The 27,581-nt window shown below is 39.2% G+C and overlaps 1 protein-coding gene across 5 annotated transcripts in view; it reads right to left on the reverse strand.

Moving 5' to 3' along the window:
- Positions 1 to 27,581, reverse strand: part of MOB3B (MOB kinase activator 3B) — an 84,493-nt gene that overhangs the window by 44,889 nt on the left and 12,023 nt on the right. For 2 of the 5 annotated variants that reach the window (XM_084224665.1, XM_084224666.1), the window contains exons 2-6: positions 14,349 to 14,419; positions 13,575 to 13,660; positions 8,996 to 9,067; positions 7,089 to 7,157; positions 4,068 to 4,676 (exon numbers count right to left, since the gene is read on the reverse strand). In XM_084224665.1, coding sequence (XP_084080791.1) covers positions 4,068 to 4,485 — 418 coding nt within the window. In that variant the 5' untranslated portion in view covers positions 4,486 to 4,676; positions 7,089 to 7,157; positions 8,996 to 9,067; positions 13,575 to 13,660; positions 14,349 to 14,419. Of the gene's footprint in view, positions 1 to 4,067; positions 4,677 to 7,088; positions 7,158 to 8,995; positions 9,259 to 13,574; positions 13,661 to 14,348; positions 14,420 to 27,581 lie in introns of those variants that run through there. The other 3 variants (XM_084224663.1, XM_084224664.1, XM_084224667.1) reach the window with 3 other exon arrangements.

Below are 27,581 nucleotides of genomic sequence, written 5' to 3' on the forward strand. Positions count from 1 at the left end.
AGCTTCACTGTAGTAGCTGAGCATACAGGCATACAGACTCTCCTCTGTTCTATTACTGCATTCCTGCCCACCGAGGACTGAGACATATCTTTATGTGGTTACTTGCAGAGCCTGTTTCCAGAGCTGTCAGCCTCTTACATGCCTTAAATCCACTTAAATAGATAAAGAAATTGGTAATAATGGAAATAATAACAAGAACATAATCATGTATATAATCTTCTACAGATGGTGAGGCCATTTTACAAAAACAGTCCTTCAAGTTTTGCTATACAAAGAAGTGGTCTTGATATTCAGCACCTGCTTTTTTCATGTGTGCACAGTTCTTGAGAGTTCTTCTGCCATGCAACCAGCTCCCTGTAAGTGGGAGAGTGGTTGAGGGATGAAGCTCTTTACCAGAAAATTAATAAACCAGAAGGACAGGGGAAAGCAGAAAGGAAATACCAGACCACAGGATGAATGGTGTGAAAAATGCATATTTTATGATTGGCTTTTCGCAAATATTAAAATGAATATGTGTTGTGTTAGAAAGTAATGCAGTTTTTAATTCTCTTAAGTAGTGGGTTAAATATAGTTTTGGGTTATAACAAAATGTTAAAATAGAAACTATGTTATGTAGGATTTTTTTAGAACTTGCAGCGAGATAGCAGCTACACGACACCTAAACCCTTCAGAGAAAAGACCTTCAGAGAAAAGGAATTTATTGTCCCCTTATCAGTAGAAACGAACTCTTTCCCTGTTCATGGGCACCGTTAGGAGTGGGAGGAAGAAGCTGACGATGACCAGACGGAATCCTTTATTCGAATGGAATTTATGCATCATGTATGAAGTGTATGAATATGCAACAGGTTATTGTTTTTAAGGGTTAATCCTTTGTTAACGTGTGTCCTTTTCTCCCGGGCCTGTGCTGCGCCGAGAAAGGCACCCGGACGTCCATAACTCTTTGGTTTTTGCCTCATATTGTCCTAATTCAAACTGTACAGATTATTATTACTCTAATTGTATTATTTTCTTTATAACCATTTTATTACTATTAAACCTTTAAAATTTTAAAAACAAGTGATTGGCGTTTTTCACAACTGGTAAGAGACCATAGGCCATTGTGCCAGTATAAACACTGACAAGGTTAAATATAACATTTATAACAATTTATAACTCAATTGCAATTGTGGGTTTTTTGGGGTATTTTTGGTTTTTTTTTTTAACCACAGAGGAAAACCACAATCACAAAATGAAGATCCCACCAAACTTGGCTATCCCTACTCTGAAATTATTTTCCTTGAAACTATCTTCTCAGGGAAAGCTGCACTTAATTACAGTTCTTGAAATCCTTCTTCAGATAGTTTGCATGAGACATATTAAATGAAAGAGGAAAAGTTAAAACGATTAAGCTGAGAAAAGTGTGTTCAGGGTTTCTGTGAACAGCACTTACTAGTCCAACTCTGGACCTCCTCATTAAACTTACCTGCTAAAGAAAAAGTCAGCCCAAATACCATCCACTGGACACTTTTTTTTCCCCAGAACAATTATCTTTAGACTAGAAAGATTCAAAGCAATGAAGCAATCTCTAATTTACAGTCACTCAACATTTTAAAACTGTTGTCCTATTAGTAAGGTCATACATAAACCTGTTTTGTTTTCTGAATATATCATCTTTCAAGATTTATTTCAGCTGCTGTGAAGAATGAACAATTGTCATATTCATCACCATTAATTTATGTGAATGAAAAGAGAGATTTTAATTAGTACTATACCTATGGTGCATAGGTTAACAAAAAGGCTGCTGCAGAACAGGTAGGAATAAACAGTACCGAACACAGCAACAAAGGTTCTCTCTCTGATCACTTGTTAAATGCAGAACAGGTAACAATACACATGCTCAGTGAATGCATTTCATTCAACAGCTCTATAAGCAGTACTCAGATAAGTTTACAGGTAGTATCCAAATATGCGACTGATATGAAAATCAAACAGAAAGAAAGGCAACCTACCCCAAGAACAGATCCAAACTTCCTTTTGAATGTTTTGAGTCCCTAAGTAGGGACTTGCTCACATAAGAGATACCGAGAACACTAAATTCAACACAGCATATATCTGTCCCTGAATTGAAAGATCTAAAGCCTCCCAAACAATTTTATCAACAGTTTCATACAAATAGTCGTTTATCAAAAAGATAATGAGAAGTATGCAGGGGGCCAGCACGGTATCTGCAACAAAGGCTGAAGATGAGGCAAAAAATAAATAGGGGTACAAGTGCTGCTCTAATAATGCTCTAAAGGTATCTATAGAATCTCTTCACGGGACTGTCCAATCATCTCAGTCCGCAATATGAATAAAGCACGGTCCAATACAAGCAGACTTGTCCCTTTCCTTTGGATCAATTCAGAGTGAGACAAAGATTTTTATGAACACTGGGCTTTCCTTTTTTGACTCTTATCAGAGTCCAGCCCCATTTTAGAGACCAGATGTCTTTCCCCTTCTTCAGTTGCTTCATGTTTGATTTAATTGACAACAGCAGAAGCTGGTGGGAGAAGTAGACTGAGAGTATTTACTGATGTCATTCTTAGCTTACAGTAGGTAAACCATCAGGAAAAAAACTCCTTCAGAAGTGTCTTATTACAAATATAATAGTGGAGCATCTAAGGCTGAATGCTTGTGTGTTAGAGATTATTAGTTGGTTCAGTAAACCCCATCAGCACACCAGCTGTGCTACTTACTCCCCATATCTGCTGACAGACAGCACTTTTTACATATGCAAATGACACAAAAACAGAACAACATTGGAATACTCCAAGGCAGAAACCTGGTATAATGAAAGCCTGCAGAAATACCAGGGAAAGCAAAATTACCTATTTCTCTGCACCTTCAAACAATCTTCAACTCCAAAAATAATTTACCCTGAAGAAACAAAAACCAACCAATGCTTGAGAAATCAAACCTATTTTTCACTAAACAAAATATATGATACTGCTTCTTCTGATATCATCCTTCTTGCCATGTTGTCAAAGTTCATATTAAAAATGTAATTAATGCACCCTTTCTACCTATTAGAGTAGAACAGAAAAGTGATAGAAACTATGAAACAAACCATAGATTTGTCCAGATACATAGCCATTAAGTCCAAGTATAAGGTATTTCAAAGGTCTGGAAGCACTGATAGAAACAGACTCTCGATGCATGATCTACCTATTAGTTGCAGGCCCTAGCTGCCTATAAACTCCAAAATATTGGGCTGAACTTATCTAAAGATATGGCATTCTTCCTGTTTGTTACTCATCTGGGCCAACTAATATATAACAACCCAGCTTTTCTATTTGAAAGCAGTAAATCAGGACCCATTAATTAAAACGGCTAAAAATCATGCAAGTACATTTCTAAAGCATAACTTTTTTGCTGTTGCATGCAGCCACAGCTAAATATTTATTCTGTCTATACTACACAATGCACTTTTCCACTTTCAGCAAGGATACTTCAACCTACTTGTGCCACTCTTCAGAGAGAATATATAAAAATAAATTTATGAAGCTGTTAATAGCTGTCTCATCTAGGTTGTCTGCTTAAATAATAACAATGCTTATTAGTTATATGTAGTACTGAAAACAATACTTTGGAAAATAATTCACAACTTGTGAGTTTTAGATGAGAAATCAAGAGAGGGTGGGAGGGCTAAGTTCACTGCACTCTTGATTCTCCACTGTCTTGTTGATAAATGTACACACGATGAGAGCAGTCTGACTAGTTCTGCTTTCCATCCATTCTTATCTAAGTAGCTGGACAAAGTGCAAAGCCATACAAATTTGATTAGTTTTCAAAAAGGTATTAATGCAATGCTGATCACCCTCAGTGATTAACTTGAGAGACTCATCAGGGACAAACATTTAAGGCTAACAAACACTACCATACCTAGAAACCACAGTTAACATTTCATACACTGCACACTATTTTTGATCCCTCCTACCCCTCCACCTGCTGTTCAACAGCTTTTATGTCCCTAAATATGTGGGAAGAGAACATGCTTAGTACAAGAATAAAAGGCAGTTTATGCTTTAGGGCTTCTTCCTTACACTTACCTACACTTGTGGGAAATATTTCCTCATTGTTGATTTGCACCTCGATCCAGTCCATGAGAAGATTCATATATTGGGGCGCTGGCAATGCTGTGGGCTTCTTGTACTTCAAGTCATCCTGCCACCGATACTCGTACCTGGGGCCTCCAGACATCACTGGGCAGGTCCTCTCTGTGCAGAACTCACAGATAGTCCCATAAATGAGGTTAATCCTATTGAAGAAGTCAACAACATGAACAGCCACCCAGTCATTCTGGTCTTCTCCACTGGGCAATTGCACAGCTGCTTTCAGGTCCACCCCTGAGCTGAGAGATGCTTGTGCTCGTTTGTGAAGTTCAAACCTCTGGGTTCCAGGTTCAAACTTGCGTTTTGGGCGGAAAGTCTTATCTTTATTAAAGACTTGCTTGAGTGCTATGGACATGTCTGTTAATCTTCTGCACTGCAGTAGCTGGCAGGAAAGCACGTCTGAGATTTAATGCAAGTATTTGAAAACAGCTGTTCTCTATCACAGGCTTTCCAGGCCCTGCTCTTTTTCCCAGAGAAGCTTGTATCAACTTCCGAGCAATTTATTAGCTCTTCCTCTTGAAAGCCTCCCTCAAAGGCTTCATTTCCCTAAGGATACAGAAACAATACACATCAATGGCAAGCTGAAGTCTGGTCCTATCAGTTTGCTACTGTTTTACCAGAATTTTCTAGCAATTGTAAGATGAAAAATAATGTGTAATACGCTAGCCTTAAAAACTGCCCAACCCCTAACTAGAAGATTTAATTTCTCAAAAAAGTGACTCATTTTTTGAAGTATTATGGAATTAACTTCTCTGTTTTTTAAAATATCAACCCAAAGAGAGGATCTTAAGTTATAAAGATGGGAATTCAATAAATCTTGTATGATCTTCAAATTTTATAACCTATTTTTTCACTTTGCTACATTTTTACAGCCACTGCATAACATTCAAAATGTGCAGTAGAAAAAAAAAACTATGTGACAATTTAGAATCTTTATCTAATTGCTCCTGGAGCAACCAATGGGGACTCCAAGAATTTGCCACAGCTTCAGTGTTCATCTCTGTGGCAAAAAAATATCAGCAAGCAAAACTTATCCATATTTGTTCTCTGTTTTAAATTATTGAGGTGTTCACTTTTGCAAACCACGTAGAACCAAATAAGAAGGATAACTATGGTATTGCACAGAAACAATTCCTGTTTCCCACAAAACTGTATGGAGATTGTTACTTTTATTGACCCACCTTCAGAAATTCAGTAGGGGACTTAGATTTCTATTGGATTGTGTAGAACTATTAGCAATTGTGAAGCCACCACTTTTTTTTATAGCTCTATTAATCTTCTTTACAGAGGAATACTTGGCATTGTTCTTACAAAAGCAAGAGCATATGTGTTGTGTTGTTCCATCTAACCTAAGCCGGCAGTGGAATGGTTTCAACAGTGAGCCCGACTGAACAAATACATTACTGCATTACAGCTTTGTTTGCTCTCATATATGTACATGAAAGAGAGTATATTATCACTAAATGTATACACTTATGAGTGACAGGATAGATAGGTGCTGCTTCAATTAGACTTCTGGTTTAGTACTAAAGATTTTGTGAATAAATATATATAGAGAATAAACATTTCACTCTGTGAAATATTTAAATTAAATAACACAATATATCTTAAACCTGCACAGCAATGCAAAAATCCTCCCCTATCAGTGGCCAATTCTTATGGGATTATCTGTGTTCCACTGTTTCTCTTAACCAAAATCATGTCCATGAAAATTTTACTAGGCAGTGTGTGCCTAGCACTAAACTCTTCTGAAGACAGTTGCCTGAGGCCTTGCTGAGGGGCAAAAAGGAAGAGAAAAAGGTGTTGCTTTCTTCTTAATATCCACAAGAAATAACACCTCCCTTAGTAAAGAGAAATTTGCTGTGCTAGACCCTGTGTCCACACAATAGGATGTAGGCGCTATAAAAAATCCTTTTCCAAATATGTGAAAGGCTAACATGCAACACAATGCACACAGCAGTCACATGGAATCAGCAGAGAAGTTCTTGCTTTAACTTTTCCTGATGGCATGATGGAGGGATATTCCAATTATGACCTTGTAAACAGTCATTTTTTTCCATATCAGCAAAATCCAAGTAGTTTTGAAATTACCTCCAGGGAGATTATTGTCATATCTCACATGCCCCTTGAGTAATATTCAAAGACTGAGATCCTGAATATTCCAGTCCAGAAATTCTTTCCCTGACAAAGATCAGGGAAAGAAGACTTTAAACAAAAGTAGCCTTGGAACAGTTAAGTGTCATTGGCAGGAAATGAAAGTACTTTTAAATAGTCAACTTTGCCCTACAATTTGTTGTTTGTTACCAAGACCCAAAACTTCCAGCGTCAAATACTCTGTTTATTTAACAGCCCTTAAAAACATAGGTGAGTAGTGCTGCATAGACTGAGCCTGTGACTTACGCACCTGAAGATGGTATGGAGCCAATGCCCCAGTTTGCAATAATAAGCAGGTTAAGTCCAGAATTTTACAGTTCAGGTAATTACTTTCTTCCCCACATTAATACACCTGGTGCTCTTATTTGGTTTAACTCCCTTCATCACCTGCAAATATTCATCAGAATATGCAAGGAGTTTTATTTAAAACAACAAGCTGAGCAGCAAATAAATCTTCAAAAGAGACACTTTGAGGCGCAGTACTCACTGCAATTAAAGCTCCTTCAAGAAAAACAGAACACACTGTATTTTATAAGCTATTTTCTACTAAATATGCAAACAAAATGAATCACATTAAATAATGCTTCCTACTCCTCTCCATATATTATGGAAAATCTGCATAAAACAAATTAATTCAGAGAAAATTCAACCAAAACATTCAGCAAATAACTCATTATCTCAAGTCTTATGTTGATGTTGAAGTTCTCTGTGGAAGCACACACACATTCTGGTCAAATTCACCTCTAAGACTCATCCAAAAAATTATTCTACTGTGCAGCCAGATGAAACTGTTCTTTAACTCACCAGGGCAGAATCAGAACAAGCAAGAACTTCCTATACATTTTGTGTCTGGAGAATCTTCCGTTCAGTATCCTGCAATAAAAGCTGAGGCTGTTTCTCTTTCATCTTTCTACAAAACAAAACTTTACAAAATACAAAAGTACAAAGCTTGTATCTCACTGTTTAACTTCTCTTAAGAGATAAAGCTCTGCTAAGAGCTTATTCTTTTCCTCTTTCTCTGTTTCGAAATGTGGCTGAAGTCTGTGGAATGCTAGAGGATGAACAGACTTGCTTTCGCATGTATTCTCACATTCAAGAATGCAAAATAGAAAACTTTAAGACCTCACCTTCACAAAATACTGCAGTGAATCAACCCTATGAAATACTTTTTTTTGCATCTGGTTCTTGATGGTATTTGCTATCTAATTAACCATTGTCTTTACTCAAAAGCTAACAGAAATGAACAAAGAAATAAACATTTAGGCTTTTGCAAACATTTACAAACAACATCACCACTACTTCCTTGGAATAAAGAATCTTTTCCTTTACTGACAGGAGACAAAGGAACAGGCTCACCTTATTTTCAGTAGTGATCAAGCACAGGCATTTTAGGTTTGGATCCTTCAGAGGAGGATGCTAATGGGAGAACTCTAGCCAAAGTCATTGTGCTCTAAGACCATCTTTTCTGCTTAGGCAATAAAGTGGCAGGTGTTAATGATAGGATGGGCACTCCTTTGCTTAGGCCTGATTCACTAATCCGTCGCAGGAACTCAACTGCCTTTAGACTTCCAGCACTCCCTGTACTGCGCTTGAATCAACAATCATTACTACAGGTTTTTAATTTCAACCCAAACCACATACTGTCAATTAAAACTTTGTATGGGGGAACTTAAAAATCAAAGCTATTGCTTCAAAATTGCATAACATCAGCAAAACCAAAAACTCATCAGGTAGCTTCAACAACAAATGACAAACAAAATCTCACCATTTTTAAAGCACTGTGAATGTAATTTGCCTTGCCACTCATCCCATTCACTTCTATGACAGTTTTCACTTTACAAGAATGAAAAATGCTTCCAGTTTCATGATCTCAACTGGTCTTGGGAGAACTGCTTCAAAACTGAAACACTGGATAATGTGATATGGGTCAGACTGAATAACAACCTGAAACCTGTGGTACCCACCCTCACTCCACATAAAACTAAATTTGTCTCTTGGTAAGAGATACTTTGCAGTTTACTGTTACAGTAATGCCAACAGAACTGCTCCTGGTTTATACTTGTGTCAAAAGTGATAGAAACTGGCACCTATTCTTTTATGACATGTTCTAACTATACATAAAGGCATAAAGAATAACATTATCACTCATGGTATTTGGCTTAATGGTATAATACTGGGACAGTGTCCCTCTAAACTAAATGACTGTCCTGGTATGGGCAGCTCAGAGAGGTAATTCCTCCTAATGATTTATCTTTTTTTTCAGAGCAAGGTATTTCTGGGATAGTCACCGACATCTTTTCCTGGTGGACTATTCCAAAGCATGTATAAAACAGCTGAGTGAATTCCCTTGCTGGCAGAGTTATGCCTGAGAATGGTAAACACCGATGTGGAGATTGTCTCAGGACAACCAGACCTCATAGGCTTCATCCATGGCATCAGCACCACAGTGACCAACTCTGTCCTCCAGTTCATGCACAGAGAGAGACAGCAACTTGGCATAAAATCACATATACCAACATCTGGAAATAATAAACCAGTCCTACCCATGCAGATACCATTAAAAAAACCCACCCACAACAAACAACACATCATGACCAGCATCATATCAGAGTCACTGCTGCATTAAAAGCATAATATATACTTTCTCCACATATTTTCTATAAATCATGGGAACAAGAATGTTAAATGACACACTGTTTCTAGACACATACCTTTCATCATGATATTCTAGGGAGAGTTACACAAGCTTTAGAGGTCTGCTGGAAAGGTAGCTGATATAAATCCTGTTTTATTAAAACAGACAGTGAGGAAACATTACTTCTCCAACAAAAAGCACACATAGAGATGACTATCCAGCGACGCACAATATGAAAACCAACTCTGCATCAGCTAACTTCTACATTTTTACATTTTTCTTTTTAAAATCTAAGTCTCCACTCCTCATTCTTTCAGGAGTGATACTGGTTGAGCAGCAATTTCCTTTCCTCTAAAGCTGCTGGAATTACTTTATGCTAATAACCACAGTAATGACCTGCAGACTCAAGACACTCAGGTGGATTAGACAGAAGCGTTCTCACAGTCAGAAACATTTCTAACATATAACTATATGCATTCATTTGACATGCAATAACTACCTTATGCTCTGTCTGGGCATGGGGAAAAAAAAGGAGCAAGTGATTTTGCAAGACTAACAAAAAACCACAATTGTACACAATCACAGGAATCAGCATAGCGTTTCCATAATCAAAGTATTAAGGCCCAATTGAGACACTACAAATAACCATTGAAAAATAATATTTGGCTAAAGAACACAATCACTGTCATGACTGAGCAGATGGGGAAGCCCCTCTTTCCTTTTAGGAAAAGTGGTTGTATAAAACAATTAGAAGTTGACTTGAACAGCAGTCATTTCTGTGATGAAGTGCATCAGCTGTTCAACAGCAGCAGAATCAGGTATGAGTGCCCAAATCTTAGACGCTAAGAGCTGTTTAATAATGCAAATGAGACACACTTTTTCTTGATGGGGATAAACGCTTATGTTTTAACAGATACAGACTGGCTGCTCAACTAGTATCATTCTAGTGTCTTTTACAAATCTTAAATCCAATTGCACCTCATCTGAAGATCTGCAAAAGTACACTGCTCACCACAAAGGTACTGAAAATACCCTGACACTTATTCACTACAAGTTTATATTGGTTACAGCATCCATGGCATTCTAGTTAGGAATGTGGATTTCCTGTAGCATATAATTTAAGGTGAATTAAGTATCTCTCAGAACTACTGTAAAGAAACTACAAAAGATACATTATTTAGATTACACTGAAATTCAGCTTATATTCCCCTGTTATCCAGGAATATGAGGTCTTAACCCATTACAAGCTGAAAGTCATGCAGGGATGTGTATGGCTACATTATTTTTCTGGGAACTCAGTCCTACTTCCTCTTCTCTCCCTTCATGTTCCTACCTTCCTGACATCCCCCCGATGATACCTGGCCCAAGCATTTATACATCCCCTCGCAGGGAGCTGTATGAGACTCACATGTAAACTGTAATAATTAAAAAAACCACAGAGTTTTCATCCCAATCAACTTCTTTGATCCCCTTTGGTTACACAGAACAGGGAAAAGGACAAAGGTGTGTGGAAGGCAGAGGATGAGACAGATGGACTAAAACCCCATGGGAGTGGTTATTTAGCCACGGCCACTTAAGTGAATTACAATGATTGCCATAACAATTTCAGGCCTCCCAAACTTTCAAGCAGATTGGGAACTCCCTTTAGCTTAGGCAACTACTGACAGAGTGACAGGTCATAGTGAAGCACGCAGTTCTGACATTCCCTTTGAATGTTTTTTTTTAATTGCACACAGGTTTTTCCAGCTCTCTCTCTGGTTCACAGACCTTTTTACCGGCTTGAGCTGTTGGTAGTACACGTGCAAGCACAGTGAATCCTGTGCCACTAATCCTGAATCACTAGACCACATTTTCTAAGTATAAAACCAGCCTTTGCTTTCAGTTATCAAGGCCCTGTTACCTGCTATATCCTTCCATCACCAACAAAACAAAGCCTTTACAGCTGCCCGTGGCTTGTTTCACCAGCTGCTGTTACAGTCACTGCTCTTGTACACAGCTGACCATACTGTTGGACTGCTGGGGTCAGCTTACTAACTGCGGTACGAAGACCAACAGAACCAGCTCACTAACCCTGCTTCTTCTGCCAAAATCTCTAGGTATCTGGGGACAGAGACTTCACAACAACAGTGGATGGTTGTTAGGCTTTTGTAGTATGCATCATTTGCTGCAACAGAGAACATTTATCCTTCATTCCTTTAAAGTCAATATACTAAGATCAGGTGAAAGGAGTATTTTAATAGCCTTGAAGAAGAGAGAACACAAATTAGATTACATTTTGATTCTGTGTTATAACATTTGTTTCATCCAGCTTGCTTAATTAGTGATTCCAAGCCATTCCTGAAGATGAAATGTTGACTAAGCTGCATTCAGTGGGAGCTGTGATAATGAACTCGGAAAACTGAACTAAAATTTTACTGTTACACTCTGGAAACTCTCCTTTACCAAACATGTCCTTATCAAACTTTGGCTGAACTTCAAAAATCCCTCTGTTCTGTTCAGCTTAAATCCTAAACCTACATTCTGGCTTTTAAAAGCACTGACAAAACTAAGTAAACTCTGAGAGAGTTAAAATATTATTTCCTGCCCTCTCCAACCTTATCAGATCATCCATGCAAGTCCCATATGAAAGCCTAAAACCAAGTCCAGTCAATTCCGTTGAAAAGATGCTAGTCAGCTCATATGAGCTATATGGAACAGAAAAATGTGCACACTCAAAAATGTGATTTCAGACCTCATGCCAGGGTCTTTCTGTTCAAGGCGTATCTACTAGAAACCAGTAATATATATGCCCTAGAACTTCAGGTGTCCTAGTCTGCATGCCCTGGCCAAACTCAAGTTTTATTTTTGGTCTAAATCTCAGCTTTAGAAAACTGTCTATGTGTTCTGCTTTAAGAAAAATGTCTAAATCATATGTTCCATCTCAGTGACATTTCAAATAAAGCCACTCATTTTCTTGTCCAAGTAAGGCATGTAAAAAACCAGGGATACAATGGCAGAGTCAAGTTACAAACACTGTGCTGGAAGAGACAAATAGCTAACTCTGTGATAAAAACAGCACGTCCCACAAGCAAACACACTGAAAACAAGATGTAAAAAGTTCAGCTGACACATTCAGACCCATTAGCATTAGTCTGGCTTCTCCTACCAAAGCTCAGTTTAATGTGGCGGGATGGACAGCAGAGACATACTGTTGGTGACAGAGTACCTTCAGCAACTGTTCTAAGAAATTCATTATATCAGAGACATTTTCCAAAGCAAAGATCTGCAAGGAGGCTATGACATTCTTGTTGGTGCACTGCACCTTCTCTCAACAAACACTGATAAATCTCTAGATGATCATGATGATTTTCAGTTACAAAACAATTATCCTTAATTCCATGTTGCTAAGAAAATTCACCTAAAATCATGTGGGAGTCAGTGCAGCCCCTCAAATTAACTGCAAATAACTCAAAAGTGATAATTAATTGTAAATATCTTCCAATTACTTATACCATAAATCTGTAATCTTGTCCTGAAGTGGACCTCCAGCAGCTGTAGGACCTAATCTATTAAACTTTAAAACATAGCTCTGCATGATTTTCAGAATAGCTAAGTGCATGAAATAACAGCAGAAGTCTACTTTCCACGGTTTGGATCAAACCACTCAATATGCAATACACAGAATGGCAGCAACTACAGTTGATTATCACAAAATTCCTCAGTAGCAAGGGACCTATCGGGATCATTAAGTTCAGCTCCTGGCCCTGCACATAACATCTCCAAGAGTCACAGCATGTGCAGGAGAATACTGTCTAAACACTTCTTGAACTCTTGCTTGGTGCTATGACCACTTCCCTGGGGACCCTGTTCCAGTGCCCAACCATGCTCGGGGGGAAAAACCTTTTCCTGACATCCAGCCTTAACCTCCCCTGATGAAGTTCAGGGATCCTGTCACAGGTCACCCCAGAGAAGAGATCAGTGCCTGCTCCTCTTCTTCCCCTCATGAGGAAGCTGTTACTGTAATGAGGTCTCCCCTCAATCTCCTCCAGACTGAACAGACCAAGTGACCTCAGCCATTCCTCACACAGCTTCATCTCAAGGCCCTTTACCATCCTCGTGCCCCCCTTTGGAAACTAACAGCTCCCTGTCTTTCTTGTATTGTGGAACCCAGAACTGCCCCCAGCGCTCAAGGTGAGGTTGCCCCAGGCTGGCAATGAATCCCAGGATGGACATTTTCAAACTTATATCAAGGAGACAAAGGAAAGGTATTTGTACAGAGGTCTTTTGAAGACTTCACAGATTTATGATTTTACAGTTTTATAGGTCAAGGGCATGGTGTAGTCATAGCCTGCAATTTGGCAAGTGATACAATGCTTCAGCAGCATGCAGTCACATGGCACAGCCTCTGCAAGTGGTGGTGCGGTCATAATTGTCTAGTTGTGATATTTGTGCTTTCAAAATTCAAAGAAATAAATCATCCACAATGTTGATTTCTGCATAGGTTTTAACTTGCAGAACTGAACTGACTTGATGGCTGAAAAAATTTTTCTCTGGAGAATAATTTTGATCCCCACCATGTAAACTTTAGCATGTTCAAACTTACCATTTGGCCAAAAAGACCTGCTACCATCCATAGGGGGGAAAAAAAGAGAATCTGCTAGATAGAAACAGAATACCTAGGGTGGAGCAACCATACTCCAGAGCTCTAAATCAGCAGTCTTGAAGGACTCACTTGGACGAAAAAACCTGTTTTCCTTGCCATCTATGACATGTGAAATATGAAAGAAAGCAAATGAAGTCAGTGACATCATAAATCAAAAAACAATATTAGAAAGAACACTTGAGCATTAAAACTACCTCCTCTGAGAAATGCCAGTCTCTTCTCCAAAGACAATACAACTAATTGTTGCTGTAACAAGGATTTTTCACCAGGGATAACAAAAATGTGCTGCTTTTAATGCAGCTTAGCATATAGAAACTAGCCAGCATTGTACTGACTGCGTAGCTCTGCGCAGACAATAAAGTACCAGCACTAGAGGAGCAAATGCACTAGCAGTATGCCCCAGGGAACAACTGTGGAATTGCCTTGTTCCCCCTACACACTGAAAAGTAACTTCCCAGTTTATGACTCTGCTTTACCTTTCTAGTGAACTAAACTACTTGAAAGCCTTTTCTGCATACTTCTTAACCCGTGGTGTGCTTCAGAAGGAATTTAAGAAAGCAAACAAAACTAATCACAAACGGATCTGGAATAAGGGTTTTCATATAAATAGATCACTGCGGTAAAGCCCTTTATAGTCAGAAGTACAGTATTTTATTACTCTTTACAATTTGTGGTCAGAGCAAGTCTCACACAGTACGGGTTCTCCTTCTAACCATGTACACAAAAAATTTACTGTAACAGAGCTATAGCACCAAACTCTTAAAAGGTATAAATAGAGGAAAAGTACCTTCACTGCCAGTTAAGGATCTTGCTTTTCAAGCCAAGTTGCCCACAGCTCTGGACAATAAATATCCAATACTAAAAAAGAGAGGAACAAAACTCATTATTCACACAGCATATGAACATAACCAGACAGGAGGGTTGTGTTCTTTCTCCTATGACCATTGCAAGCAGTTTACTCTGAAGCAAAATAAATGAGGGCTCCTTGTTGTCTGTGTGGCCACAGCTGCCAGCTACACAGAGAAAGCACAGATGATAAGCTCTGGAAGGTGCCATCTGCATTGCAGTACAGTGGTTCCCCACAGCCCGGCAGCGCCCAATTTAGCTCTAAACAAAAGTCAATTGCTGATTTTTATCAAAAATTGACTGTAAAGATGGCACAGTTTGAATGAAGGAGTTGTCAGGTGGCTAAGCTTCCTCCTACAGAATGCATTTATGCAGCATGTTTCCCACACAATGTCCCCCATAATTTCTGATCAAGAAAAAGGAAATCCTGGTATCTTCTTGTTTCTACTTGCACATTTTTGTGCAGCACATGCTGTGACTCAAAAGGAAGGTCTTTGTCTCAGATCCCAATCAGAGTACATCATTAAAAACTTTATTTTGCTGCTCTAATTAAAAGGTCACTGGGGGGTTCTGTGGTGATGTTTATTCAGGATCCCTTGAAACCTTAAGGCCACTTTCCACCATATGGCTTCCACTTTCCCATGGCTTCACAGAAGAATTGTAGTGGGAACTGTTAAAAGTGTTGAAATCTTGGCCCTTTCTAAGACAGTGTAGATGCTGGGAGAATATACTGCAGGACAGGCTGTCATATCAAAGGCACATCCAAACCAAAAGATGGTTACTGTGATTACAGCAGTGGAGGAATTCACAGCATCTTCAGTATATCTCTAAACCACGCATATAACCAATTCACCAGTAAGATTTTGTAAGACTGGCACACTCACATGACACTTAAAGACATCAGAAGCAGAGGTTGGTTCAAAGTAATCATAGCAAAAAAGAAACCCAAACCCCAAAGGACCACCACTAAAACCAACAAAAAAACCAAACACAAACAAAATCACCTGCCAAAGACATTGTCTCCCCACTCCCTTGCCCCCAAACAACCAAGCAAAATCCCTAACTAAAAAAAAAGTCCAAAAGCCACAAAATCACTGAGGAGAGAAAACATGTGAGATAAGCAAGAAATGCCACCAAAATGGTGGAGAATTCATTGGGGTAAAGAGCCTTGTAGTAGCCGAACCACCTGCACTCAGTCTGAGTCTTCTATCTTATTCTTCTAACAGGTTGTCCCCAATTTGAGAATCTGAATATGTGGCACTTTATTATGAGTTTATACTCCACTAGTGAAACACAGACGTAAAGGAAAAACCAGGAGAGCTTCAAAATGAAACCTCTGCAGATAATTTGGAGAACCTTACACAAATAATAATTCATACATTTAATATAATTGTATTTAACTGTAGAAAAACGACAACAAAGAATATCCTCCCAAAGTATCACTTATTGCTTGATTAGTGGCTGAGGTTTCTACCCTACTGCAGTCTTCTCCTCACTTCTGAGCATTCTTCCAAATGGTAAGTACTTGGATTGGCAATAGGTTTTTTACCCATTCATCCAGACCATGGCTTAGATACCATGCCCCCTCTCAACATCATGACAGAAACAAGAGTATTTGTTGTATTTTTGAATGTCCTGTGTCGGCGATGGAGAGGGACAGGGAGACTGACTCGGTGATCAGAATCCGATTTTATTGTGGGATACAAATGCTTGTATACTATTTCAGGGAGACTAGTAATGTGTACTACATGTGTGATGTGTAATGACATCTCTTGCTCACAGAGTTTAATGGGATTTTCTTTTTCCAATAAACCTGTTTGATTTAATCTTCTTGCAATCTAGGTCTAATTTTCAAAGTTCCATCTGCTTTTACCAAGGCAATCTGTTATCAAATCTCTTATGTTAACCAGGTCCAAAGTCAATCATCTGTCTTGTGTTCCCCAACATACCAACAGCCCTCATGCCCAGGTTGTTTTATCTCCTTTCCTCTACTGCTTCCTGCCAGAAACATACATTCTTCAATACATAAAAATAATGGTGGTAGATCTTTTTATCTATTTAGCACTTCTGTTACATAGCTGTATTATATTTATTCTAACATTCTATTATCCACTTTGGTGGAAACTTTAACAACACTGAGGATACTGATTAAATTCACACAGATTTTAGCCCTTATAATTTATTCCTGAATTGGCACGAAGCCAAAACAACCTTAGACCTACTTCCCCCTAGGATGCTTTCATCATTATAATTGCTACATAATAAATGGTTAGGAAATTGCAGTGCTACCTTGCTATTCTTTACCCCACTTCAATTATATCTTTTGCCACTCATGCATTCCATATGTTTATGATTTTGATCCAGTCCCAAATTATTTGGGTATATCCAGCTGTATCACACACAAGATCTGCTATTAGAGAGGCAGATACCATCAGGATTTGGAGGCAGCAATCACCACAGATCCCAAGAGTACTCCCAAATAATAATACATCTGTTCTCTGAAAAGAATGCCACCCAGGTGACTAACTGACAAGACTGAATCCCCATCCTAGTACAGCAGGGACTGAAGTCCAAATTTTCTTTAGAAAAATGAGTGAGAATCCTGGATAATGAGCCACAAAACCAAGTTTCTAAGCAAGAGGGTTTTTGAGCCACTGTCACTGTCTTGGAGATCATAACTCTGGTGTCAGCAAGACTGGAAACTTTAACTATGGGTATTTCTTTAGGAGCCACTAATCACACCTGAGTACCAAGGCGCAAAACAAGGAGGTGCATCTGCAGATGTCATGATTACAGCCCATTGGATGGTAATGAATAAACACACTGCTTCACATGCAGAAAACACAACCTCACTGATGCTATAAGATCAGGCCAAATTCTGAGATGCTTTCCTATATTGTTCTTTGTGAAGAACTTCCATATCTTCTATTCCTTTCTTAATTTCAAAACACCAAAACATCCATGCCTTAACACTTTTTTTTTTCTTTCTTCTCTCCTTCACTCACCCAGACACTGCATCAGGCTTTTGTTTACGTGTCAGCTAAATGGCAGTTCAGAAGAATGACAGGCAGACACTAAAGCAAAGGCTGTTGGCCACATGGCATTTTGTCTCCATTGAGTTTCTAACCCTAAGTTCAACTGTAGAAAACCATCAGGCATATATATACAAAGATAGTGTAAACTACCTACATTTGCTGCCCTTTACATAATCATGTTCAGACAGGTTCAATTATTAAATTATTGCATGTATGTGGGAGTACATGCAATCAGAGGATTATTCTTCTTATGGACTTCCTGTTTTTACAACAGGACAACATACTACAAGTCAGAGAGCCTGTAAGACCAGAACTTATCATGCAACTCTTCACCTGCTTGCTCTAAATTAAAAGGACATTAGCTCCATTGAGATCAGAGCCATACTGATGTGGAATTCAAGATAAAAACCACTACTCAATCTGTTATTCATTTTTAATACACCTGCTTAAACTGACATGAAAAGTGTGGTATAAGTGACACGTGTATTTAGAGAACATGGTCGCTATAAAGGAACATGATAAAATACTTCAAATACTGAATATTCTAGTTATAATTGCAATGGAAAATCTACTATTGCCAGAAAATCAGGATTTTCCAAATTCTGCTAAGTATCATCATTCTTCTGTTTCTTTCAGCTTCAACTTCTTTGTTACAAAACAAACATGGACACTGGCACTGTATTTTCCGCTACTTACTGGAAAAAAAAAGTAGGAAAAACAACAGACAAAACTTGTTATGTCCTAGATATTGAAAAAAAAAAGACCTAACTTGCAATGCAAGCATACATTCAGATTCAAATATGTTTCAATCACTGTATTGAACAGAAGCAGACAAATAAGCCTTGCAGCAGTAAAATGGTCATGTCTATATTTCAACAAAAATAATCTTCAGAAGTCCATCCAGACCTATCTAATGGGTTAAATGAGATTTACTTTATTACAAACATACTGATAGTCTTGTGAATATAATAAAAATGTAAAGTAAGGGTGCTTCTGGAAATGTGTAGGACCCATGCAAACCATATAATTCCAAGGTAATTTAGCAAAGCAGATTCTGTCTACAGAGTCATGCAGATATAGCATGTAGCTTTTCTGTCCCACAGAGATATGGTAGGTGCTATCCAGTTCTATAGATTTCATTCAAAGCTTGTAAATTTGATGCAATCTCCAGTTTTTCAGGAGATCCACCCATGGAAGTAGAACATAAACCACAGGTACCCATCCAGCACCTCTAAAGCCAAGTGACACAATACCTTGAAAAACTCCACAGAACAGATGTCAACTGTGGTAGGTTGGACACATAAAATGTATATGTTGACAGCAGTCTTTGGATAAACTGACTCATATTTCAGTTCCATGGCAGAGATACCATACCTAGACTGTGAAACTGCATACGCCATGCCTGAACTCTGCCTTCTACAAAAGAGATTTCAACATACGGCTGCTAAAGATAAGAGGTAACCTTATATCCTCTCTTCTGATCTCTCACATCCCTTTCTCATTAGAACTGTTAGATTAATTGCACAGTTTATTCCAGCATCAGGCAGATGTTACAGAATAGCTTCACTGAAAAAATGCAGGAAACATTATGTCAAGCTTTATGCTTCTTGTCTGTTTAAGACTTCATAATATTTTGGCTTCTAAGACATTATCAGATGAATTATTCTAGGGTGCAGATGGTGTACTGCTGTGCTACTGTTCACAGGAGCATCAAAAGATGAAACTTTGACGGAACATATTCCAAAGCATAGGCAGGAAGCCAAACAACTGAATTGGTTCAACTGCACTTCTTTTTTTTTTTGTGAGAAGATATAATGAAATAGACAGAGAAAAGGAGACATCTATGGGGAATACAAGGAATCATTTTACTAATCCAGGCCCCAGTATCCCAGAAAACTAAAATGAACCCTACTATTATCCTACTATCTACATCTGAGTTGAAACACTAGCATGCACACAGAAACATCTTTAGGAATAAACTTTGAGTACAAAGACAACTTCTCATATAAGCTATAGGTGCTCTAAGCAGAGAATAAGAACTGAGGCAAACTTTTTTCCCCCAAGACAGGGGTAAAGAGAAGCACAGAACAGCACAAAACTGTCTCATGAAGACTTAATTTATGACCCAGCTAACACCTTCTTAAAGTAAAGCAGATTTTTTTTGTGGGTAAACATGTTCCCACACTAGGTAAAATTTCAAACCAATTTTCTGTGTCTGTTTTGCAGACTATGTATCAGTTTTCTCTGCTATCATACCCATAACACATTCTGTAATGTTTACAGATCTGAAAAAAAATATTTGCTAGCAGTGGAACATTAGTTGCAGAGGAAAACTTGATGGGCCTGTGGAATGTAAGTAGTAACAGACCCTTTTACCTATTTCTGTTTTAGAGAAAAAACAACTCTGGAAATACCTTACCTATCAACCATGAGATGCAATAGGATCTTAAGGACTTCCTAGCTATGACACTTTAAGAAAGAGTTCTCAAAGAGGATTTAGCATTTCAGAATTACTCACAGTTGCTTCTTTTTATAATACCATTCTAAACCAGTCCACTAGTGGCAATTCTACCATCTTCTTTCTACTGAACATAAGAGGTAAGAGAGTAGTCTGCAGGGCAAACAAAGATTTGGCCTTCCAATATGAAAAATCATGGCAAAAATGTATTTTAGGGGATCTGATTTCTTGTGTGCTTCCCATGAAGTGCTTTTGAAATAAATCTTGGAATTCAAGCGTCTGGGAGATGTTTAAAAACATTCTGCATGTCCCTTCCTCTAGTTCAACTAATAAAACTAGTCTGACTTGTCTAAAGAGAAAATTAGCTTTGATAATGAAAAACAGTGAGTTTGTGGTGAATATAGGACAAATGCCTGATAGTATTACTGCAGCTACATAAAAACAATCATTAGTACATAATTAAATCCCACCATTTACAAATGAAAGAGCAATATGAACAACACAACAGTATAGCATCAGCTTAATTACTGCATTGCTGAGAACAAGTCTATATTATGAGCAGCTAATGGCCCTGCCTTAGAAATAAAATGATTACAAAAAATAACTCAGCAACTCCACTTTTCTGGACTATATGTCAAATTGCACAGTATAATAAACAATCAAACATACTACAACACATAAATGCATGAACAAAGTTCCTAACACACAACCCCAGGAACTCTCAATTATCTATCAGTATGTTAATTCAGTAGGAAACCATTCATGAAGAACAGAAAGTAAGACAACTATGCCTCTGGACTGGCATGGTCTAAAAAGGACTAAATTCTGAAAAAGCATAGGACTGAACAAATTTTGACTGTATGATTTGAAGGGACAACATTACCAGCCAGATAGACAATTCTGCAGTGAACACAGCCTGATCACCCAAGCCAAGTGACCTAGCCAGCACTGATGCTTCATGACTGCACCCCCAGGACAGAAAAGGTACTGGCTTTCTGATTACCCGCACAGCCCAGTTCTCAATGTTTTTGCTCCTCAAAGCATGAAAACTAGGGAAGCCTTCTGGTTCTTGGAGCATACTGGTCCAGAAATATGTTCAGGCTAATCAGTGCTTCAATAATGTACAACATTTGTGGCTCTGGCACAAATAAATACAGTAGTCTAGCAGGACCAAGGGCAGCAGCTACTGCCATGACTAGAACATGGCAAAAGCTAAAGCCTTCATGTAAGCTATGTGGGTTATTTTCATAGCAAAGTACATAAACCTGGAGTATTTCTTCTTGGAAAAGACATTGGATAGTGGTAAGATACAGGGAATTACAGTAAGAACTGAGGCAATTAGCAGCCTGAAATGATCTTATGTGGCCTCCACTTGTGCCATTACAATCTATCAGTCACTTTATTTTATTTTCACTGTATTAAATATGTTGCCATGAGGCAGTAGGCATTAAATTAAAAGGCTCTAACCAGTTGAATTGAGACTCTCAAAGCTAAATTCTTTATCTAATAAATCATATTTACTCCCTATTATGGTGTGAGCCTTTCTACTGTGGTGCAAATTAACTTCTTACACCTACCTTATTTTGTCTTAGAAGACATTGAGTTATTGGATTGGATTCCCATGGCCTGGTTCTAGAAATAGCAAGGGGGGGGATTCTGGGGTGGCTTTTGTGAGAAGACTTCTTCCATGTCTTACAGAGCCAGCTCCTGGTGGCTCTAAAGACAGATGTGCCTCTGGCCAAGGTTGGACTAATTAGAAACGTTGTTAATGCCTCTGTGTTAACGTATTTAACAAGAAAAACAAAAAGAGGTTGTGCAGTTGTAATTATGACCAGAGAAGAGCAAAGTGAGAACATGTGAGAAGAACAATGCTGCAGATACCAGAGGTTGTGAAGGAGAGGCAGGATGTACTCTAGTCACTGGAGCTGAGATTCCTCTGCAGCCTGTGGTGCAGCCCATGGCGAAGCAGCTGTGCCCCTGCAGCCCATGGGGGTCCATGGGGGATGTAGAGATCCACCCAGAGCCCATGGAGGTGCCCATGCTGGAGCAGGTGGATGCTGGAGAGAAGGCTGTGATCCTGTGGGAGACCTGTGGAGAGAGGAGCCCTGCCCCCAGGCTGGAGCTGCTTGTCCTTGATGGACTACACCCCACGGAAGAGTGACCCACTCTGCAGCAGTCTGAGGCGGACTGGTGCCCAAGGGAGGGATTCACGTGCAGCAGGTCACAGGGAGCTGTTGCTAGTGAGATGGAGTTGAATCAAAGAAATTCCTGGAGAACCGTCTCCCATGGGAGACACCCCAGGGTGCAGCAGAGAATGACTCCTCCCCCTGAGCAGTAGGAGCTGTCTCGGGTGGTGAACTGACCATAACCCCCATTCCCTGTCTCCTTGCATCACCAGGGTAAGAAGTAGAGCTGGAAAGAGGGAGGAGTGGGGCGAAGGCATTGTTAAGGGCTCATTTTACTCCTCATTATCCTGATCTGATTTTCTTAGTAATAAATTTAATGCATATCTCTAAGTTGAGCCTGTTTTGCATGTTACATTATTTGATGAGTGATCTCTCTCCTGGTCCTTATCTCAATTCAGGAACCCTTTGTAAAATTTTCTCTCATTTGTCCAGCTGCAGAAGAGAGTGAGTGAGCAGCTTTGGAGGGTATCTGGCCAGGGCCAACCCATGACACCATCTTTTAATCCATAAGAACATGAGTAGGACAGACTTTGGAAAAAAGAAGCTGTATTGGTAATCCACAGCTCTCTCTCAGGCCTTTATTTATTTGCTAAGTTCTGTTTTGTTAACATGCTCGTTTACAGTATGATGCAGAACATAGTACATTGGAAGGAGGTTATTAGTTACTGAAGTTATCACAGCAGACTCTGATGGCTCATGCCATATGGATTCTGCAGTCTCTCAATGGAAAAGCCTTGAGAACTCTGGAGACTCTGCAGGAAACCATTCTGGTTGAGTGGGAGAACTGGGTTACACAGGCATCTCCCAACTTGTGCTCCAGTTGTACTGCTAAGAGATTGATTATTAATAATTTGCAATTCTGTCTACAAAATAATGTGACTTGGGATTGCATTTGGGTGATTGTATTTGGTAAAGCAGAACACACCAGAACTTAAGATTGCCTGAAGCAAACAGAAGAAAGTTCTGCATCCTTCAGACTCCTCATAAAAGAGAGAGAAGCTGCTTAGATATGTAGTCAGGAAGGAATGCAAAATCCCTTTACTTGCAAAGGATTTTGCAAGTAAAAAACACTAAAGAAGAGCACTAAGGAAGTTAAATCATATTAACCTGTGTTGTACCCTACAGATAACAGCCAGGAGTTAACTTTGACAATCTTGTGTATCCCTTCCAACTCTGTGATTCTGTTTTTTAGCAGCTTATCCTCTACTTTTCCTCCAATCCCAGGGACAAAATGCTTCAGCAGAAGGCTTTTCAACCTAAGCACTTTCATTGCAAGACAAGATCTCTTAAAGGTAAAGCGAAATCAAGACTTTGTTCAGGGATTACAGTGGAATGCCAGCAATATCTTACATACTACATGTTACACTTCTGGATTGTCTCATTCCATGCATCCCAATGGAAGCACACTGCCCCTGCAATCTGCCACTGCAGAAATCAGTACATTACTAATGCAAAGCACTATAAAAATGAAGAAGTTAAGAAGTTACCTGCAAGTATAATGAGATATACAGTCTAAGAGAAATTTTCCTTCTTTATAATTCTATAAAGGTCATTAATGTAATTAAGTTGTGTTTGGTAGCTTTATCAGTACAATAAACAAAATAAATTAGATTATGAAAGCTACTTTATTGTAATAGTGACATATCAGGTTTTCAAATGACTGCTCTCTTTGCTGTAAGATATAACCACAAAAACCACTGTCTCATGTAAAAAATATGTCTCCTTGAGTGCTTTGGGTACAGCAGATGGAAGCAAGAAATATGAAAGCAAGCCATTTGTCCAAGGTCACACACCAGGCCAATAGAGATCAAGGAAGGAAAACACCGTTGCCTCATTTGGAGTTGCCATCTGTTCATAAAGCTGTACTCCAAACATTCTTTGAAGAGATTTGGCCCCTCTGTTTAGCTCAGCTTGAACCTGCTCAACATAATATATATCCCAATTTCCACAGGATAATGGAGTCCTCTGGATCTAATAAATTCACAGTGGAAATGAAATATCTGAACTTTAGGATGCCAGAAAAATGGATGATACAAACTTGACATCTTCTACACGTACATTCATTATTCATCAAGGGTTTTAAAGCTGTCCTTCCAAAAGATTTTGAAATAAGCATTGGAGTGAAGTGGTTCATGGCTTCAACACATCAAAAGTTCCTGTGTTCAGAAGCTGCCCAAAACATTGATCTGTCATATGCAACCCTCTTCAATTGCCTGTTGTGTGTGGCTAAGCAATTCCAAAAAACACATGGGTGCCAATGACCAGTTACTAATGTCACAGAATTAAAAAATTCATGTCAATTCACCAATTCCACAAGTGATATACTCCCATATAGTCCAACTGCTTACTTAGCAAATACTAAGACAGGGCTTAGGAACCACCTAAGTTTTCAGTTTTGTGCAAGTTCTTCCACAGACAGACTTCTGCAAAATTTGAAGTAGCAAACAAGACAGCACCAGTAGTTTTTACTCTGGAGTCATAATCTACACAGCAAATCAACTGAATATCACTAGATTCACAGAAGGTCTTTAAACAGGAAATTTAACTGTTTCTGATATAGTGTGAAGGGGAAGTTGGACCAATGTGGGAGCCACTATGGTCCCTTCCAGCCTTTCTGTGATTCTGTGAGAATGGAGATGGTACTGTAGGCACTTTTCTGAACACAGAGAATAACAGAAACAGTCATATTTTCATGGGGCTAAAAGAGCTATTCCTAACATAGAATCCATCCGGTTACAGGAACCTCTCTGGTCACACATTCCTGGAAAGGTTTATGAGAGCCTTCAGAACAAGTTTGTCACTTAGTAATGTATCAACCACAGAATGAAGTGTTCCTGCAACCATTTAGCATCCTTTAGCCAAGATCATTAGCAAGGAAGGCTTGCAGACTTGCTGGTAATATCCATTTTCATATGTGACCATCTCCCTAGGGGAAACAAAGCTTATCTGAAACACTAACAATTGAGGGAGGGGCAGGACAAAGACGCAAATGACACAATGAGATGGGTACACAAAAAACAAAAAACAACCAAACACAAAAGCCCCAGACAAACAAAACAGCAACTAAAAAACCAATAAATAAGCAGAATTTGGCATGGTTATCATGCCTGTTGTCAAACCAAGCCGATGTAAACCTTCTTGGTTCCCGCCTTATTTTGCAGTTTTTCACAGAAAGTCCACAGCCATGACACTTGACAATAATTGCTTAGACTTGTTTAGTTCTCTATGAAAGTTACTAACTTTTAAGAACTTTTTAAGGGAAAACATTTAATTATCTCTCTATTACATTTTTTAAACTGTTTTTTGGAAACAAGACTTTGCACAGTCCATAGTGTCTGTCTTGCTATCAACAACCTTACAAACCACCATCCTCCTTCAACGATTGAAAGAGCCATTCAAATCTCATAAAAAACCCTTCAAAATAAAGTCAGTCCTCCAGAGCACACAACATTAGCTGCTGAATGAGGAGGAAAACAAGCCTACTGACCAACGCAGGAAAAACCTCATCATTCAGTACACAGAATCACAGAATAGCTTGGATTGGAAGGGACCTTACAGACCATTCTGTTCCAATCCTCCTCCTGTGGACAGGAAACCTTCCACTAGATCATCAGAGCCCCATCCAGCCTGGTCTTGTACACCTCTAACAATGGGGATTACACAACCCCTCTGGGCAACCTGTGCTACCTTCACAGTAAAGGGTTTTTTCCTAATATCTAGCCTAAACTGGCCATCATTTAACTTAAGGCCACTCCCCCTTTTCCTATCCCCACATGTTTTTGCGCAAAGCCTCTCTCCAGCCTTCTTATAAGGCCTCTCTAGGTACTGGAAGGTATTATAAGGTCTCCCTGGAGCCTTCTCCACTCTAGACTGAACAGTCCCAACTTTCTCTGCTTGTGTTCATAAGGGAGGTGCTCCAGGCCTCTGATCAGCTCAGTGGCTCTTCTCCTGACTTGCTCCAATATGTCCACATCTTTCTTGTGTTGAGGCCCCCAGAGCTGGATGCAGTGCTCCAGGTGGGGTCTCACCAAGGTAGAAGAGAGCAAAGGGACAGAATCCACTCCTTCACCCTACTGGCTATGCTCCTCTGGATTGTTCTCATCACCATCATTCCTGCCTAGAGAAAGGAAAGTTGATTAGCTTTCCAGTCACACTAGTTTTCCAAGTTGAAAAAGCATTAAGGCCAAGCAGGAGAGAAAAAGGACCAGCTCTTTGGGTAGGAGTTAACCACCACATCAGTTTGGCTGTGTGCAGTAAATGTCACCTTAAGCTTGGGATCATTCATGTCCTGTTAGAGGCTTGCTCCCAGGAGAAATCTGGCTGATGGGGATCTCTTAAATACATTCAGTGTGAAACATTTCCTCTGCAGTTGGGAGTAAACAAGTCAGTGGAGCTTTCCCTATTATGTGTATTGGATTCTGTGATTCAAGCCTAAAGGTTTTCCCAGGGAAAAATAAAGTGATGTACACACACTTCCTAGAAACAAAAACACAGTTCAGGAGGAAAACCAAGCAAATCTAGTCTGGCATTTTAGTTTCTTCTTTTACCACCTGACAACCCAACTTTAACTAGACTAGCACAAACTCATACAAGTGAAAAAGCATTAGGAACTTTGTATCTCTATTTCTGGGGTAGAATTTACATAACCACTCTTTCACTAGCTGCCAAGCTGACCTTCTTACAGGAGAATGAACAATGATGTTAGTCTAACTGTTTATTACAATTGATTGCAAGCAGATGAGAACATTAGTCACAAAAATCTAACCCAAAGAGTAAGACAATGCAGCCAGATGGAAATTCCTTTGGAAAGTCAAACAGTCCTTCACCCAGCAAAATATTTCGAAATTGAGTTTACTGGGAGGGCATAAAGCTCTTCAGGTCATAATAGAGAAGAGTTTTGACCAGCTGCTGTTTAAACATGACCAGTAACTTTCCTCCCTCTATTTTCACATGGTTTTTCCTTCCCAAAAAACCCAATTCTATTCCTTTTCCTGCCTTTAGTTTCTCCCCTAAGCATCCCATAATAAGTCCTGTGTAACCCTGAAACTGTCTTCCTCTGTATGCTGCAATGTGTCCAATATCTTCAGGCAGCAAAACCAGGAAGGCTGTGAAGTGCTCCAGGACTGACTCATATTGATGCATTTCTCTCCCATGCCAGGGAGATGAGGCTGCCCCAGGACAATGCTGGAAGGGGCATTTCCTCAGAATCCTTACATTGGGTCTTTGCCTGCCACTGTCCCTTGTGCTCCTCTGGGTTTGAGGAGATAGGACCCAGTGATGGGACTGGGAGCAGCTGCAGAAAGGGTTACTAAGGCTCCTCCACACCTGCTAATGTTCCTCTGAACTACTTTGTGGAGCACAGGCAAGTTTTTTCACATAAACTAACAGTTTATCACTACTACTTCTTAAGCAAGAAAAGAGGGCAATGCTGAAGGAAACAAAGGCAATATGGAAGCTAAAGTAGCATCTCTCAGAATTTAGGGTTGCCCAAAATT

Source organism: Fringilla coelebs (assembly GCF_963513975.1).
Source record: "Fringilla coelebs genome assembly, chromosome: Z".
Taxonomy (NCBI): domain Eukaryota; kingdom Metazoa; phylum Chordata; class Aves; order Passeriformes; family Fringillidae; genus Fringilla; species Fringilla coelebs.